The 15,359-nt window shown below is 42.2% G+C and overlaps 1 protein-coding gene across 2 annotated transcripts in view; it reads right to left on the bottom strand.

Annotated features, from left to right (window-relative positions):
* Positions 1–14,877, bottom strand: part of NMU (neuromedin U) — a 41,328-nt gene extending 26,451 nt beyond the window's left edge. Inside the window, exons 1-3 of one of the 2 annotated variants that reach the window (XM_042936357.1) lie at positions 14,773–14,877; positions 12,345–12,473; positions 3,841–3,899 (exon numbers count right to left, since the gene is read on the bottom strand). In XM_042936357.1, coding sequence (XP_042792291.1) covers positions 3,841–3,899; positions 12,345–12,420 — 135 coding nt within the window. In that variant the 5' untranslated portion in view covers positions 12,421–12,473; positions 14,773–14,877. Of the gene's footprint in view, positions 1–3,840; positions 3,900–10,608; positions 10,953–12,344; positions 12,474–14,772 lie in introns of those variants that run through there. The other variant, XM_042936356.1, reaches the window with a different exon arrangement.
* Positions 14,878–15,359: the final 482 nt, after the last annotated feature.

Here is a 15,359-nt window from a genome sequence, read left to right as displayed (position 1 = left end):
TCCCTGACACCCCTAAGGCTGAGATGATTTTAAAGGACAAATCTGTCACTCAATCAGCCCTAGATATTAAAAAAAAATGTGAAAATTGGCTGTTAGCCTTGAAGGGACCCTGGAGGAGCTCTTACTAGTTGCCAATTGGGTACATTACAAACAAAACAGAAAAGCAGGCTTAAAAAAGAAATCTGAGGCCTTAGTTGTGGCCTTACATATTATGTCAGACTGGACTTCCCAAGGTCCTGGCACCAAGTGCCATTTATATGGCCGTTCAGAGCACTAAAATGAGACCATCCTCAGAGGGGACAACCAAAATGAAAACCCCATAAGCCATGCCCCTTGTATGGAAACAATCACTGGAGATCTGAATGCCCTCGGGGACCTCTATCTGTGAGGGCTCAGATAAACAGTGTCCCTGGAAGGGACTAACCAGGTCCTGGGGCTCTTCATGGTGGCTCCCCTAAACCAACTGTCTATCAGAAACCCAGAACCTCAGGTAACTCTGAATATAGAAGGAAAACTGGTTGATTTCCTTCTTAACACCAGAGCTATCTTTTCTGTCCTCCTTTCCACTCCAGGCCAACTATCCAAACGCAGCATGACAATTAGAGGCATCTCCAGAAAACTAACTAAATTTTTCTTTCAGCCCCTGGGATGTATGTGGGAAAACCTAATTTTTTCTCATTCTTTCCTGATAATACCAGAAAGCCTTACTCCCTTGTTAGAAAGAGACATTATAACTAAATTAGAGACTATGGTGGTACTAACTCTAGGGCAGATAAACAATTATGTGAGTTTTTGAAAATTACTGGATATTGTAGGCTATAGATAACAGGGTTCAGGAAAATAGTTTGCCCACTATACCAATTATTAAAGGAGACTCAATCCCATTTACTCTCCTCCCACCTCTCAAAACAAACAAACAAACAAACAAACAAACAACTGGGGTCTTACTCTTAGACACTGTCTCCAGCCCTTGGGATGGTTACAAATAGAGCAGGGAAATTCCTATTATCAAGCACACAGAGCTAAAAGGTCATTAAAACACAGCATCATGCCTTTCATTTAGGGAGGGACCAAACTTACCAAATGGCCCAAAGGATGTTTACTGGAAAAAAAAATTTGTCAAGGACCGTTCTGCAAGTAGTATCAGCCTGTGAAGTATGTCTTAGAAACAATCCTTTCAACCACAAACTTTCATTCTCAGGCAATCAACGAACTGGAGGCTATCCAGAAAAGACTGACAATTAGGTTTCACTCATGCCAAGGTCAAAGAAATTCCAACATTTGTTGGTATGGGTTAATACTTTTACCAACTGGGTAAAGGCCTTCCCCTACAAGACAGAGAAGGCACAAAAAGTAATAAAAATTCTGCTTTATGAAATAATACCCAGATCTGGCTTACCTAAAAAATTGCAAATTAATAATGGTAAATGGCTGCCTTGACTCTTTCTCTAGTAGAACTCCTGGCTCTTAGAAAAATTTTACACCTCAAAATAAAACAAACTGTCTGCTTATACTCAGCAAAACTCTAAATAATACCTCACAAGCATTAGATGATTTAAAAAAAAAAAAGTGTTTTTAATTAAGTTAGGGCCAAACTCTTGGAAATAGAGCCACCATTGATTACTTACTGCTCCTGCTTCTCCATCACCTGGGTTATGAGAGATCCCCTGACATACGTTGTTTACAAAGTCAGAGTCTCTCCTAGATTATTTGACAGGTTTGGAAACTGTAGACATTATCTTCAGATGGCATCTTGTTGGTCAGTATAATCTTTACTTTGTGTTTTTCTCTTTGTATCTGCTAATGTTTATGCCGCCTCATGCCTGCCAGCCTTCCTGTAAAACCATACTGTGGGCCACTCGACCGACCCTTGGGTAGACTCTAACTGCTGTACCCCCACACCGTCCTTATCAGCTTGAAGAAGCCAGAGTGGTCATCAATCTTGTTCCCTAAGAGCAGTTACAGGCCCTGCTCCAGGGGAGAAATAAATAGGGAAAGGGTTAACATTAGACAGGGAGAGATAGGGACCTTCAGGGAGGCAGCTGCAAGTGGGAGGCTGAAGAAGCAGATGGGGTTCTCCCTTTATAAAATCCTTTATGGGTGCCCTCTTCCCATTATCCAGCGCATAAGGGGGGATCTAAATGAGACAGACAATCTAACCCTAAGACTACAGATGCAGGCCCTTGGCTCTACCCTAACCACCTTACACCACTGGGTCAGGGAGCGATTACCTGTGAATCTGACCACAGAGGCTCACCCCTTTAAACCAGGAGATGCAATATGGATAAAGAAATAAACTGTCCACCCCCTAAAAGCTCCTTGGAGGGGCCCGTTCACTGTCATTTTGTCCACCCCTACTGCAGTAAGGTAGGCAAAGTGGGTCTCTGGATGCACTACAGCAGAGTGAAGCCAGCATCTCGAAACTGGGAGTGCATTCCTGATCCATCAATGCCATGCAAGCTGACCATATGGAAGAAGCAATCTGCAACTCCAGAGGCTCTGGGAGACTGCAGCCCTGCTTTAGTCACTCCGGAAGCTGACTAATCTACACATGGCAGAAGCTGGAAGAATCGATGGTCCAGTGGAACAAAAGACTGTCCTTATTTTCTATATGTTTCCTTACTGTGATGCACTGTCACACCTAGTTTCTCACTATTATTGTGATTCGTGCTCTACTCTTAGCCACAGGATTGGCCAAGGCCGCCCTGGCCGGCTGGAAATGTGATGAGAGGTTTCTATGAACACTCACCTTCCTTTTGTGGATAGGATACTTCATTGGTACTAACATGGGAAAACAATGGCCAGAAGAGACTAGAAAATTAGATCTCCACAAACCTTATAGTAAAACAAAGTGCCTCAGTCCTACTACCGGGGTTTGGTTCTTCAAAAGTGCATTTATTGGGAAAAACTCTCTTGTCTACTGGGGAAAAAGTTCATCGTCGTCTCTGTTAAAAACTTAACATGCCTAAGCCAAAGATTTTATAACTCAACTGTCTGGAAAACCCAATGTTGGGGGTTTCACCTTTCATCTCACCTTGAGCCAGATCCTCACCCCTTGTCTAACTTCTCTCATCTCTGAGAGACCTGGGACAATGTCAACGCAGCTATCAAATAGCAGGCCTCAGGTGGACTATACTAGATATGTGGGAGGATGGCCTATATAAACCTCTAAACCAAGATGATGCTCTTTGACCCTAAATAGAGGGGTCCAAGCATGCTTGGGGTCCAAGCATATTCCCCCAAGCAAGGGGGGAATATGGTAGGGTCCCCTCCCTAAGGAAAGAAAAAAAAAACTTCAAGGCAACCTGGCTATACAGGTATGTATGTGATAACATCCCTCACGACCCTGTAACATGAGACCACTTAATCAGACCGCATGTTTGTATGTTACCATATATGGGAGACAAAGAAGTAAAAAATATATAAAATAAAACTATACCACGTGGTGTTCGGGGCTCTTTGGTATGTCCTTTTCCATACTTGTTGCTTAGCCTTCTTTTGTTTTTCGTCTTAAGTGAGACTTTTATAGACAGCATATTGCTGGATCTTTAAAAAAAATTCAATCTGAGAATTTCTGTCTTTAAATGGCATATTCTAGTATATTCACATTATTGTAATTACTCTATTATTAGGGCTCATTTTGCCATCTTGCTTTGTCATTTACTGTAATTGTTTTATTTTTTTAATCTTTCCTTTTTTCACTTCAAAAGAATTCTGAATATTATGATATCAGAATGTTAATAAAATCATAGTTGTCCCAAAACTCAATTATATTATTTCATTTGATATTTTCAAAGAGGGTTAAAGTTTCCACTAATTTGTATAAGGACAATTCTTTACCTCATTCCACAGCTGTAGTTCTTGTTCAGGCCGTAGTCCTTGAGATAATATTGGAGCACCTGAAATTAAAGTTATACTTGCATGTTATTTTTATTATATTTCTTCTAAAATTAAACATGTATATATAACTCATTTTTGGATGATATTTTTCATTTTGCCATACATCATTACCCTCCTATTTCAACTAGATATTTCAGCATTTGACTTAGTATGAGGATACATAATTATTAAACAGCCTTTCAAAGACATTACTCTTAAGAATGAATTCCTTATATGTTTACACCAAAACATGTACATGAATGTGCATAGTAGCACTATCATAATAGCCCCCAAGTGGAAACAATCCAAATGTCCATTCTCTGAGAATAGATAAGCAAAATGTGGTACCTGCACACAATGGAATACTATTTGGCAATAAAAAGAAATGAACTACTGATACATGCTGCATCAAAGATGAATCTCAGACATATTACACTAAATCAAATAAGCCAGAGGCAAAAGACCAAATATATGATTCCATTTATATAGAATGTCCAGAAAAGGCAAATCTGTAATCATAGAAATATTAGTGGCTGCCTGGGGCTAGGGGTAAGAACAGAGATTGACTGCAAAGACATAACAGATTTTTGGGAGGGGTCATGGAAAACTGTATTGTTGGGACAGCAGCATAGGTCTTGAAATCTACTTAAAACCCACTGAGTTGCACACTTAAAACATAAATTTTGTGGTATATAAAGTATATTTCAGTGAAGGTCTTTTAAAAAAGAATTACTTGTGGGAATGCAAACTGGTGCAGCTGCTCTGGAAAACAGTGTGGAGGTTCCTCAAAAAATTAAAAATAGATCTACCCTATGACCCAGCAATAGCACTGCTAGGAATTTACCCAAAGGATACAGGAGTGCTGATGCATAGGGGCACTTGTACCCCAATGCTTATAGCAGCACTTTCAACAATAGCCAAATTATGGAAAGAGCCTAAATGTCCATCAACTGACAAATGGATAAAGAAATTGTGGTTTATATACTCAATGGAATACTATGTGGCAATGAGAAAGAATGAAATATGGCCCTTTGTAGCAACGTGGATGGAACTGGAGAGTGTGATGCTAAGTGAAATAAGTCATACAGAGAAAGACAGATACCATATGTTTTCACTCTTAGGTGGATCCTGAGAAACTTAACAGAAGTCCATGGGGGAGGGGAAGGAAAAAAAAAAAAGGAGGTTAGAGAGGAAGAGAGCCAAAGCATAAGAGACTCTTAAAAACTGAGAACAGGGGCGCCTGGGTGGCTCGGTTAAGTGTCCAGCTTCAGCTCAGGTTATGATCTTGCAGTTTGTGGGTTCGAGCCCCGCATCAGGCTCTGTGCTGACAGCTCAGACCCTGGAGCCTGCTTCAGATTCTGTGTCTCCCTCTCTCTTTGCCCCTACCCTGCTCACGCTCTATGTCTCTCAAAAATAAATAAAAATGTTTAAAAAAAAATGAGAACAAACTGAGGGTTGATGGGGGGTGGGAGGGAGGGGAGGGTGGGTGATGGGTATTGAGGAGGGCACCTTTTGGGATGAGCAGTGGGTGTTGTATGGAAACCAATTTGACAATAAATTTCATATTAAAAAAAAAGAATTACTTGTTAGGCCCTTAATTATTACTGAAGTAAAATGTTAATTAGCTTCCACTCTCTAAGGTAATATTTTCTTCATAGATTCAATTATCTAATTCATGCTATGTAAATTATCTCTGTAAAAACACTGAGATAATATTTATTATTCAAAAAAAATTTTTAATGAGAGACAGAGACAGCACCAGCACGGGAGGTGCAGAGAGAGAGGGAGACACAGAATCCGAAGCAGGCTCCAGGCTCTGAGCTGTCAGCACAGAGCCCAACGCAGGGGTTGAACTCATGAACCCTGAGATCATGACCTGAACTGAAGTCGGATGCTTAACCGACTGAGCCACCCAGGCACCCCTTGAGATAATATCTATTAATATTAAATGTAATTACTACTCATTTTCTTAAATGTATACATTTTTGTTTAACAAAATCAACAATACATCTTGTTAGTAAAAGACTAAATTTTTCTAAGATCTCAAATATAACAAAATTAAATACTTAAAAAAAATAAGCTTAAAGAAAATTTTTTAAAAAGATAGTAGGAAGTTAAGTCTTCCCTTGAGTTCATACACATTTATACTATTATTTACATTCTAATAATATTAACTTTATTAGAATGTAAATAATAGTACAAATTTAGCTACATTTTCTGTGCTACCAAGCATTAGAAATAACTTACAGAGGTCATGTGGCCCATAATAGTTGATTTATCTCAGAACCTCATTGAATTCCCTTTCACAGAACAACTGTTCAAGGTGGGCAAATGGTCTTACATGCTTCTCAACTGTATAGCTCTCACCCTAGCACACATGTATATCTCAAAGTTTCTGTTGTCTGGTGTATATTACTCTGAGCTGATTCTGTTTTCAGGAAGGGAGAAAGCTGTGCTTCTCTACTTTTCGTACACAACACCTGGAGATCTTACTAAATGAGATTCTAATTCAGTCAGTCAGGGACAGGCCCAAGAGTCTGCATTTATAGCAAGCTCCCTGGTGACAATGATGCTGCTGGTCCATGGACAACACCGAATATCCAAGGGGGATACAGCATTGCATTGTAGAAAGAAAACAGAAGATGCCTCTTTATTCAACAGAAATAAGCAGCTCAAACAAACATTTTAGGTCTAAGATTCTTTTTAACAAGTCTGAAAATTTCCAAAAGGGAGATATGGATATTCTCATGAAAACCATCTAAAAGGCCATCAGCCCTTTCCTTGCAACTGGGATGTGCGGCTTATGTACTGTTACCAAGACTGAATAAGAGGAAGGTAAAAGGAAGAGGAATGGAAGGAGAGAGCAGGATGGATTTGATGCGAGAGAAGAACACAGAGATTTTCACTCTTTAGATTCAGCCGTCACCTGCAGGTACTTCTGATTTCTCCACTCATTATACCACTGTTCCTCTCTGTTTGACACGGTGTTCCTGTTTAAAGAATACAATTTTGTATCCTTTCCACGCCTGTCTGTCTCCCAACCTCCGATAGAAGTGGAAACTCCCACCTCCACACTGCCTTACCAGCAATCGAGAGCTTGCCTGCTTCTGTGCCCCCAAGCTTGCATGGGTCCCACAGGAATTGCCATTATATCTAACTTTGTCCCAAGCACTTACATAATCAAAAAGGGGTACTTTGTGGCTCTTACACAAAACATGTAAATACAGTCTCAGGGTAAAAAGGCTAGAGAAGCCAAAATTTTAAAGTGTTTTTAACTTATAGAAATCCACTAATATCCTATTACCAAACCCAAACATAAGGGAGAATTATTTTTCTTCCCTTTGTGTGTTTGCTAACCCAAGTTGAGTGATTTTTTTTCTCCCCAAGATACCCTAGATGTGGGCTTTATATTGTCAAATAGCAGTACTAGATACTTTCTCAAATATACTAAGAGTGCCATTATCTTCTATATCATGAAAACTGCACTGTTTTCAGTCAATCAGTTTTGAGATATTCATACTTTTTTAAAGTTTGTTTATTTTGAGAGACAGTGCAAGCAGGGGAGAGGCAGAGACAGAGGAAGAGAATCCCAAGTAGGCTCTGTGCTCTCTGTGCACAGCCCAATAGGGGGCTTGATCCCACGAATCCTGAGATCATAACCTGAGCTGAAATCAAGAGTCAGATGCTTAATTGACTGAGCCACTCAAGCACCCCTTGAGATATTTATACTAAAGTACTGCTAGTAAAGTGAAACCTTTAGTCTTATACAATCTAATGCAAATAGTGTGTATAGACAACTTTTGCATCTGTAAAATACAGCATCTGTAAGAGAAAGAAAAACAGACCTTTTTATTGGAGTATAACTGACATACAACATCATATTAGTTTCAGGTGTACAACATGATGATCCTAAATTTGTATATATTGTCAGATGATCACTACAATAAGTCTAGTTAACATCCATCACTATATATACTTGCAGAATCTTTTTTCTTGTGATGAGAACTTTTAAGACTTAGTCTCTTAGCAACTTTCAAATATGCCATATAGTCACCATGCTGTACATTACATCCCCATGACTTATTTTATAAGTGGAAGTTTGTACCTTTCAACCCCCTTTACCCATTTCATACATCTCCACCTCCCATCTCTGTGAACCACCAATCTGGTCTCAGTATCCACATGCTTGGTTTGATTTTGTTTTGTTGGCGTTTTTTGGTTTTGTATTTTAGATTCCACATCTATGTGAGATCATACAGTATTTGTCTTTCTCTGAAAAATAGACTCTATTATAAAAGTGGTGCTAATTTTCTTTTCTCATTGCTAGCACTTAACTAGCGTAGGGTTTTGAAGTGAGAAATTGTTACTGCTGACTTAATTTTAAGGATTATTCAATAAGTAGGGATCTGAGTAGGAAAAAACACATCTTTTTTTTTTTTTGGTAAGTTTATTTATTCATTTTTGAGAGAGACAGAGAGCTAGCAGGGGAGGGGCAGAGAGAGAAGTAGAGAGAGAATCCCAAGCAGGCTCCACACTGTCAGCTTGGAGCCCGATGTGGGGCTCGAACTCATGAAACGTGAGATCATGACCTGAGCGGAAAGGAAGAGTTAAATGCTTAACTGACTGAGCCACCCAGCTCCCACTTTTTTCTTTAGTCTCAGGCACTTTGATCACTTATAGTCACAGGCCGAATCGAGGTTTGATGCAGTTATCCAAAATGTGCCCCCCTTTAGGAAATCTTCCTAATTTTAATAATGTTCTCTGAATAGCGAACTGTTTCCATCCACCAAATCTGTGGCTGGCTCTTTATATTCTCACTGTTGTTGCATGCTCTGCTAACTCATTTTGCCAAGGATGCTCCACTTATTGGCACTATTTTATTTTCCTCTGGCTTTGTGACATCTGTTTTGTTGTTTTTAGATACATCATCTTGCTCTCTGCATAATGATTAATCTTGGTAGATTATCTCTCGGTTTTGGTTATGTACGTCACGCTTCCCCTCCTGTGCCATTTTTAGGGTCTTGGGACTAGGGAAGATCACACTATGTTTACCCTCTCCCCCCTCCATCACATTTTTAAATATCAAGAGCAGGTTAAAGGGGAAAAAAGATACAAAATGGTAGTGTAGGGGGTCTCTGTACAGTGAAAAAGGCATCTTGTCCCTATTGAGAAATACTGGGGATGTTTTTGAGATGATTGACCAGCCAGCAGATACACTCTTTGTGGAAATAAAACCCAAGACTTGTCTTTTTTAGAAAGCAGCCTTCCACAGTTTCTGCTTAATCACCAGCAGCCTGAAAACTCCCTGCCTCCCCAAAAAGCAGTTATCTCCAACTGATGCAAAGATCACTGCAGGCAACATGCATGGCAAGTACATTTGCTTTACAGAGAAAAAGACACTTTTAAAACTATAATTATCTGCTTCCCTAATAAAGTAGATAAAGATTGCCATCCAAATTCTACCACTAATTCTACTACTAATTCTAAAAATAAAAAATATTAACAGTACTTTGCATGAATTATGCTGTATCATTGCTGGCTGTGTGATGATGGAAAAAGTTCAGGTCTAGCCTCTGACTGCTCAGATTTCATAGCCAAATGCCCTCGTTTTTCATGCAGGAGAACCCCCTCCCCTACCCCCTTCTTCAATGCCCCCAAGAAAGGAAAAAAACAAACCAATGAAAGGTCAGCAATAAAAATAAATACATTGGAAAGCAAGAATAGCTTCCGTTTCTCCACCTCTAATTGAGGGCTGCCCTGTATACTCTGAAAGGTCCCTGCAGTTATGGTTTCAAGTCCCCAGTATTATGAACAATGATGAGATGGTCTGCCCACCTTCACCTCACTGACAGGAGAGCAGAGGGAAGCTAAAAGAACCTGCTGCAGAGTTAGAAAATTCATGGTTTTGCAGGATACTTACTAGCCCTGGAGGGGACTCTGGGAGCTGGGAGATAAAGGATGGATCTATCAATGTACTTGGAAACAGTAACTTTTAGGAGATAGGGAAGTGATCTCCCCATTGGAACACGCTGGGCTCAGCCCTATCTTGTCTTCCAAGCTTCAGACATCCCTCCCTGCCTTTGCTTTTGCTTTTCCCACTTCTTTTTCCTAAGCCACTTTTTTTCACTATTCTTTTTCCTGATCTGGTGCGTCAAAATCTAGAAGGCACAAAACCCCACTAATTTTCCCTTCTAAACGGCTAGAAGGGGGCCTGTTTCACTGCTCAGGATTATCTGAACACAACAGTAGCTCACTCACCAAAGATGATGAGCACGCTCCAAGTTTACCCGGCATCAGAAGGTCAAGTATCAAACTCTACTTTTGCTTCAGCCATCAGTCCCTCTAGTTATTGCAATGAAAGGGAACGCATTTTCATTTTTCACTGTGTTAATTTATTTACGTTTTCACCGGCCACGGACATCCACAGGGCTAGGGGGCCCTACAGATTTCCACCAACTGCAGGCTGCCCGGGGTCTGGGGATTTCGGACGAGCGGGGACCGCGCTCCAGCCGGGCCACAGGCACCGGCGCCCTGGCTGCCCGGTGGCCGAGACGCGCGCCGGTCGTCAAAGGCGAGAAGCTAGGGAGCCCCGCCGCACGAGGGGAAAGAGAGTCCCAGAAGCCAACAGTGGAGGCGAGAAACGGAGGGAAGAGAGTGCGGCGAGTGGGCAGGGGAAAGGCGCGGGAAGCGGCGGGCGCGGGGAGCCCGGGAGGCGCGGGGCGCGCTTACCAAGGCAGGTGCCCGCGCAACAGGCGAGCAGCAGCAGCAGCAGCAGGGGCCGGGACGCGGCGGCCACCTGTCCGGCGGGCGGCCCGGGGCGGCGGTTCGCTGCTCGCGGCATCTCGGCGCTTGGCGGCTCGGAGCTCGGAGCCTGAGCTGCGCGGGTCAGCACTCCACGCGGGGCCCTGGCAGTGCCTCTGCGTCCCGGGCGCGCTGCTCGCGGGGCTCCGCCGCCAAGCTGACCTCCCCGCGCGCCGCCAACTTTTAAATCTCGCGGACACGTGGGCTGGGCCAGCGCGGTCCCCACGCGCGTCACCTCGCAGCCCGCCGCCCCCGGCCTCCGTCGCGTCACTGGCCACCCGCTGCCCGCCCCCGACGCCCCCAGCCGTAGCGGGACCCGCCCCCGGCCAGAGTTCTGACTCAGGACAGTGCGCATTTTCGCTCTGCCCGCCCTCGGACCTCTGGGAGGAACAGGGAAAGAAAGCGGTGCAGGTCCGTTCCCTTCTGGCAAGGATTTGAGTGGGAGCCAGAGGAATATGGCAAACCAAGAGGCTCCAAGAGGATGGGATCCGGGTTTTCAAGCTTGCTGGTGACGACGCTCTCTCGTTTCTCACGTCTGCCTGGGACGCCCCTTCTTCTCCCCGGGAAGCCTTCTCTGCCCCAATCGACTGTGACTGTGCGTGCCTCCTTTCCCAGAGCCCCAGGGGCCATTTCTGTAGAAACACCTCTGTCCTGCTCACTAGGACATCCCCAGCTTCCAGCACAATGCCCCCGTGCATAAAGAGCAGTACTGGTTCAGTGGTGATGTTGGCGTTCCCCAAACTCCTGCGAGGTCTGAACCATTTAGGGAAATGCAGTTACCTGTTAAAGAAGATCAAGAAGAAAGGATTGCTGGGATTTGACCACACATACATTTCCAATAGGTCTGGAAGGTCTCTGGCTGTCCTATGGATTTCCAAGCCTAAGGTTACTCCTTTTTCTATGCATTTTTCCTGCTGTCACTCCCTAGCGGTTGCTTTTTGGTTTCTAGGGTGATTGGACCTCCGCTACTATGCCCCTCCGTATATACTTTCCTTTACTTCCTAAGTGGAAAAGTCCAGGAAGCATCCTCCAGGACACTGGCTGACACTGCTTTAATTTCCTTCTACAGAAAGAGGAAAGACTGATCTCATTTGGCCTCCTTTTGAGGTCCTTTTGAAAGGAACACAGAGGGAAGGGTAGAAAGGAAGTACATGAACATTTCTTAAGGGACATCTTCCCATGCTGTTTAATTTAACACTCATAGCATCTCTGGGATATAAAAGTATTATGACTCTCATTTGCTGATGCTCGGAGATATTAAACAGTCTGCCCAAGAATACCAGCCTGTGAGGGAGGCCGCTCTGTGAAGACGTTTCTTCCTCTAAGTCAGGGACTTCAATGTATTAGACACGCACTGTGCAACCCACTATAGACAAGGCATGGCCTTAAAGAGTACGACATTTAGAAACAGGTGGAACTTGCCCGAAGAAAATGAGAACTTGGTAAAGGACCCCAATTCCTATTCAAATAGCTGTATTACCAGGCAGACTGGGATAGTCAGAAACAGTGAGGCAGGACTGCAATTCTGACAGGTGAAGCGGAAACAAAATAACCACTACCTTTTTTCAGTTCTTTATATTCAGGTAGCATGTGAGCAAGGTCAGATTAGAGTCTGGTTCAGATTCAAGGATTGATGAGAATAGATTTGATTCAAGATTGCTTATACTTTGATTTATCCCCAAAGTAGTGAAAAGGTAGTACGGAGGATGTAGGCCGATAAGGGTGGCTCTGATTCTCCATGGTCTTCCTTGTGTTTCCTGGAGGCACACTGAAAAATCTCTGGTCTCAGCAGCCTGTGTGGGGTGAGATGTCATTGAGAACAGAGATGCCTGAAAATAGTGGGCTCAATGTTTCTTATACCCCCCGCAGATCAGTAAAGGAACAACTCATGCATTATACGTGTTTTTCTGCATGAACCCAGCTGCTCTGAATGTTCTTGTACATGTCCCTTGTTGACAAGAGTTTTTTGAGGTATACACTTAGTAGAGTCAGCAGGGGAGAAAATCTAGTTAAACTCTACTTTAAATTGTTTTCCGATGTGTTAAATCCATTTATATTCCACCAGCAGTGCATGAAGTTTCCATTGCTGTACTTCCTTGCAAAAAGCTTTGCTAATCTGGTAGGCGTGGCATCTCATTGTGGATTTAATTTACAATTTCCAGTACTAATGAGAGCATCTTTACACAAATGTATTGACCATTATTGTTTTTAGTGCAATACCCATTTGTCTCTTTTTCTCATTTTTCCTGAGTTGTTAATTTGTTTTTTTTTTTTTATTATCCATTATAGTAATGCTTTATGTATTCTAGAACTTTCGTTGGTTAAATGTTTGGCAAATATTTTCTCTTTATTTGTGGCTTGTCCTTTACTCTCTGTATAGGAGTTATTTTTGAAAAAATGTTTCAGGAAAGATGTGCACCCTAATGGTCAGGCATTATATGACTTGGATGATAGGAGAAGATGGATGGGAGAATGTGGGGAGAAAGGCACTTCATTTAACCAGGAGCAAAGATTGGGGATTCCACAATTAACTAAGTAAAATGAAACTGATTCCAAAGGTCTCCTTTCATCCAAGTATTTCAAAGAAGTTAGATTCCAGATCTCTGCAGAGGAGGCTGAACAATTCAGTTACAAACTGAATTCCAATCTGTACCTAGAAGTTCATATTCATTTAAACTGAGCTTATACATCAGCATATATCACCACGTGTAGTACATACAGCACCTAAAGCATTCCTACTTTCTGTGTTCAAGACTGAAAGTTTGATTCTGTGTACCATGCTGATTCCTCTCACCCAGTATCTCTTGCATTCTTGACTGCAAATGAGCAGCTGAACTTTGTTTTTTTGCCTACAACCTATAGGAATGAAGGCTCAGTTTGATCATGAACCTGCAGATTAACAAAGACCTGCTAGCCTGTGATAGAGATGTCTGGAAGAGTTGTCATTAAGGACATTAAGGAAGGGTTGAATGTCAGTTAATGAAAGAGTCAACCACAGAGAGAAATCCGTCAAGCAGTTGGTGGCAATAGCAAAGTCTAGTAATAGGTGAAGAGAGCAAGCTTTAGGAATTGAGAATAGGGGCAAGATCTAGAAGACTTAGGAGTTCTAGGCAAGATAGTTATGCAATCCTTCAAATATTAATTGAGCACCTTCTAGGCTCCATTGTAGAAGCTTGGGATACAGCAGTGACCAAGTCAGTTAGACTCTGGCTTCATGGAGTTGACAGATTTTCAAGGAGATGCAGATAATAATCAGTAAAACAAAACAAAACAATTTCAGATAGTAATAAATGCTATAAAGAAATTAAAACAGGGTGGGGCGCCTGGGTGGCTCAGTCGGTTAAGCCTCCGACTTCAGCTCAGGTCATGATCTCAGGGTTCATGAGTTCAACCCCTGCGTTCGGCTCTGTGCTGACAGCTCAGAGCCTGGAGCCTCCTTCGGATTCTGTGTCTCCCTCTCTCTCTGCACCTCCCCTGTTCATGCTCTGTCTCAAAAATAAATAAAACGTTAAAAAAAAATTAAAAAAAAAAAAAAAAGAAATTAAAACAGGGTAATGCAATAATAGAAAGTGACTGGGAGTTGGGGAAATGACACTTGAGACAGGTTTATCTAGGCTTGCCTCTCTGAGGAGATGCTATAGGAGGCCTTAAAGATGAGAAGAAACTGGTCATGGTCATGGTCATGTCATGGGAAGAACTATGAAAGAAGAGCCCCAGGCAAAGGGATCGTCAAGTGCAAAGGTCCTGCGGCAGAAACAAGCCAGGAAAATTAAAGGAGCAGAAGTAATTGGCACAGGGTGACTGGAGTGTGGGAAGTTGAGGTCAGAGAAGTAGACAGGGTACAATCCTGATCATTGAAGGCTCTTAGAGGCCATGGCAAGGAGATGAAATTTTTCTCTAAGTAAAATGAAAAGCCTGTGGAGGATTTTGAGTAAAGAAGTAAGGTGATGTGATTTACATTTGAAAAAGATTATTCTGGCTTCCATAGTGAGCAGGCTCTCGGGGACCCTAGTAGATGCAGGGAGACCAGGTGAGAGGACATGCAGAAGTCTACACCAGAGCCATAACCAGGGATGAAGGACTGATACTTACCACAACCTGGATGAACCTTGAAAACGTTTTGCTACATCAAACAAGCCTGTCACAAAAGGCTACATACTAGATGAGGCAACTCCATAGAGACAGAAAATAGACGAGTGGTTTCCAGGGCCTGGGGAGAAACAGGAGTGATGGCTAATAAGTAAGGAGGTTTTGTTTCAGGGTGATGAAAATGTTCTGGAATTAGACATTTGTGATGGTTGCAAAATCTTGTAAATACTAAAAACCACTGAACTCCTTACTTTAAAAGGATTAATTTTATGGTATGTGAATTATATCTCAATTTTCAAATAAGAAAGAAGTCCAGGTCAGATATGATGACGGTGACCTGTTGGACTACATGGTGGCAGTCTTTACAATTTGGCACAGGGAAATTTTATCTCTTTTTGGCATGAAATATCCCAGTTTTGCTATTTAATTCCTGGATGTTCTTGTCAACTATGAAGTCCTCTTCTCCCGCTTTGTGAAGACACTCAGCTAAGCCATGTCGCATCAGTGACTATGCTATAGTCACTAGCTTTACTTTTTTTCAGGTCAGAAAATACATCATTACACCCAGATGGAGAATCTTGGTCTTTATG

The sequence above is a fragment of the Panthera leo genome, chromosome B1 (assembly GCF_018350215.1).
Source record: "Panthera leo isolate Ple1 chromosome B1, P.leo_Ple1_pat1.1, whole genome shotgun sequence".
Taxonomy (NCBI): Eukaryota; Metazoa; Chordata; class Mammalia; order Carnivora; family Felidae; genus Panthera; species Panthera leo.
The sequence above is the reverse complement of the archived record's forward strand: the minus strand, read 5'-3'. Positions and strand labels throughout refer to the sequence as shown.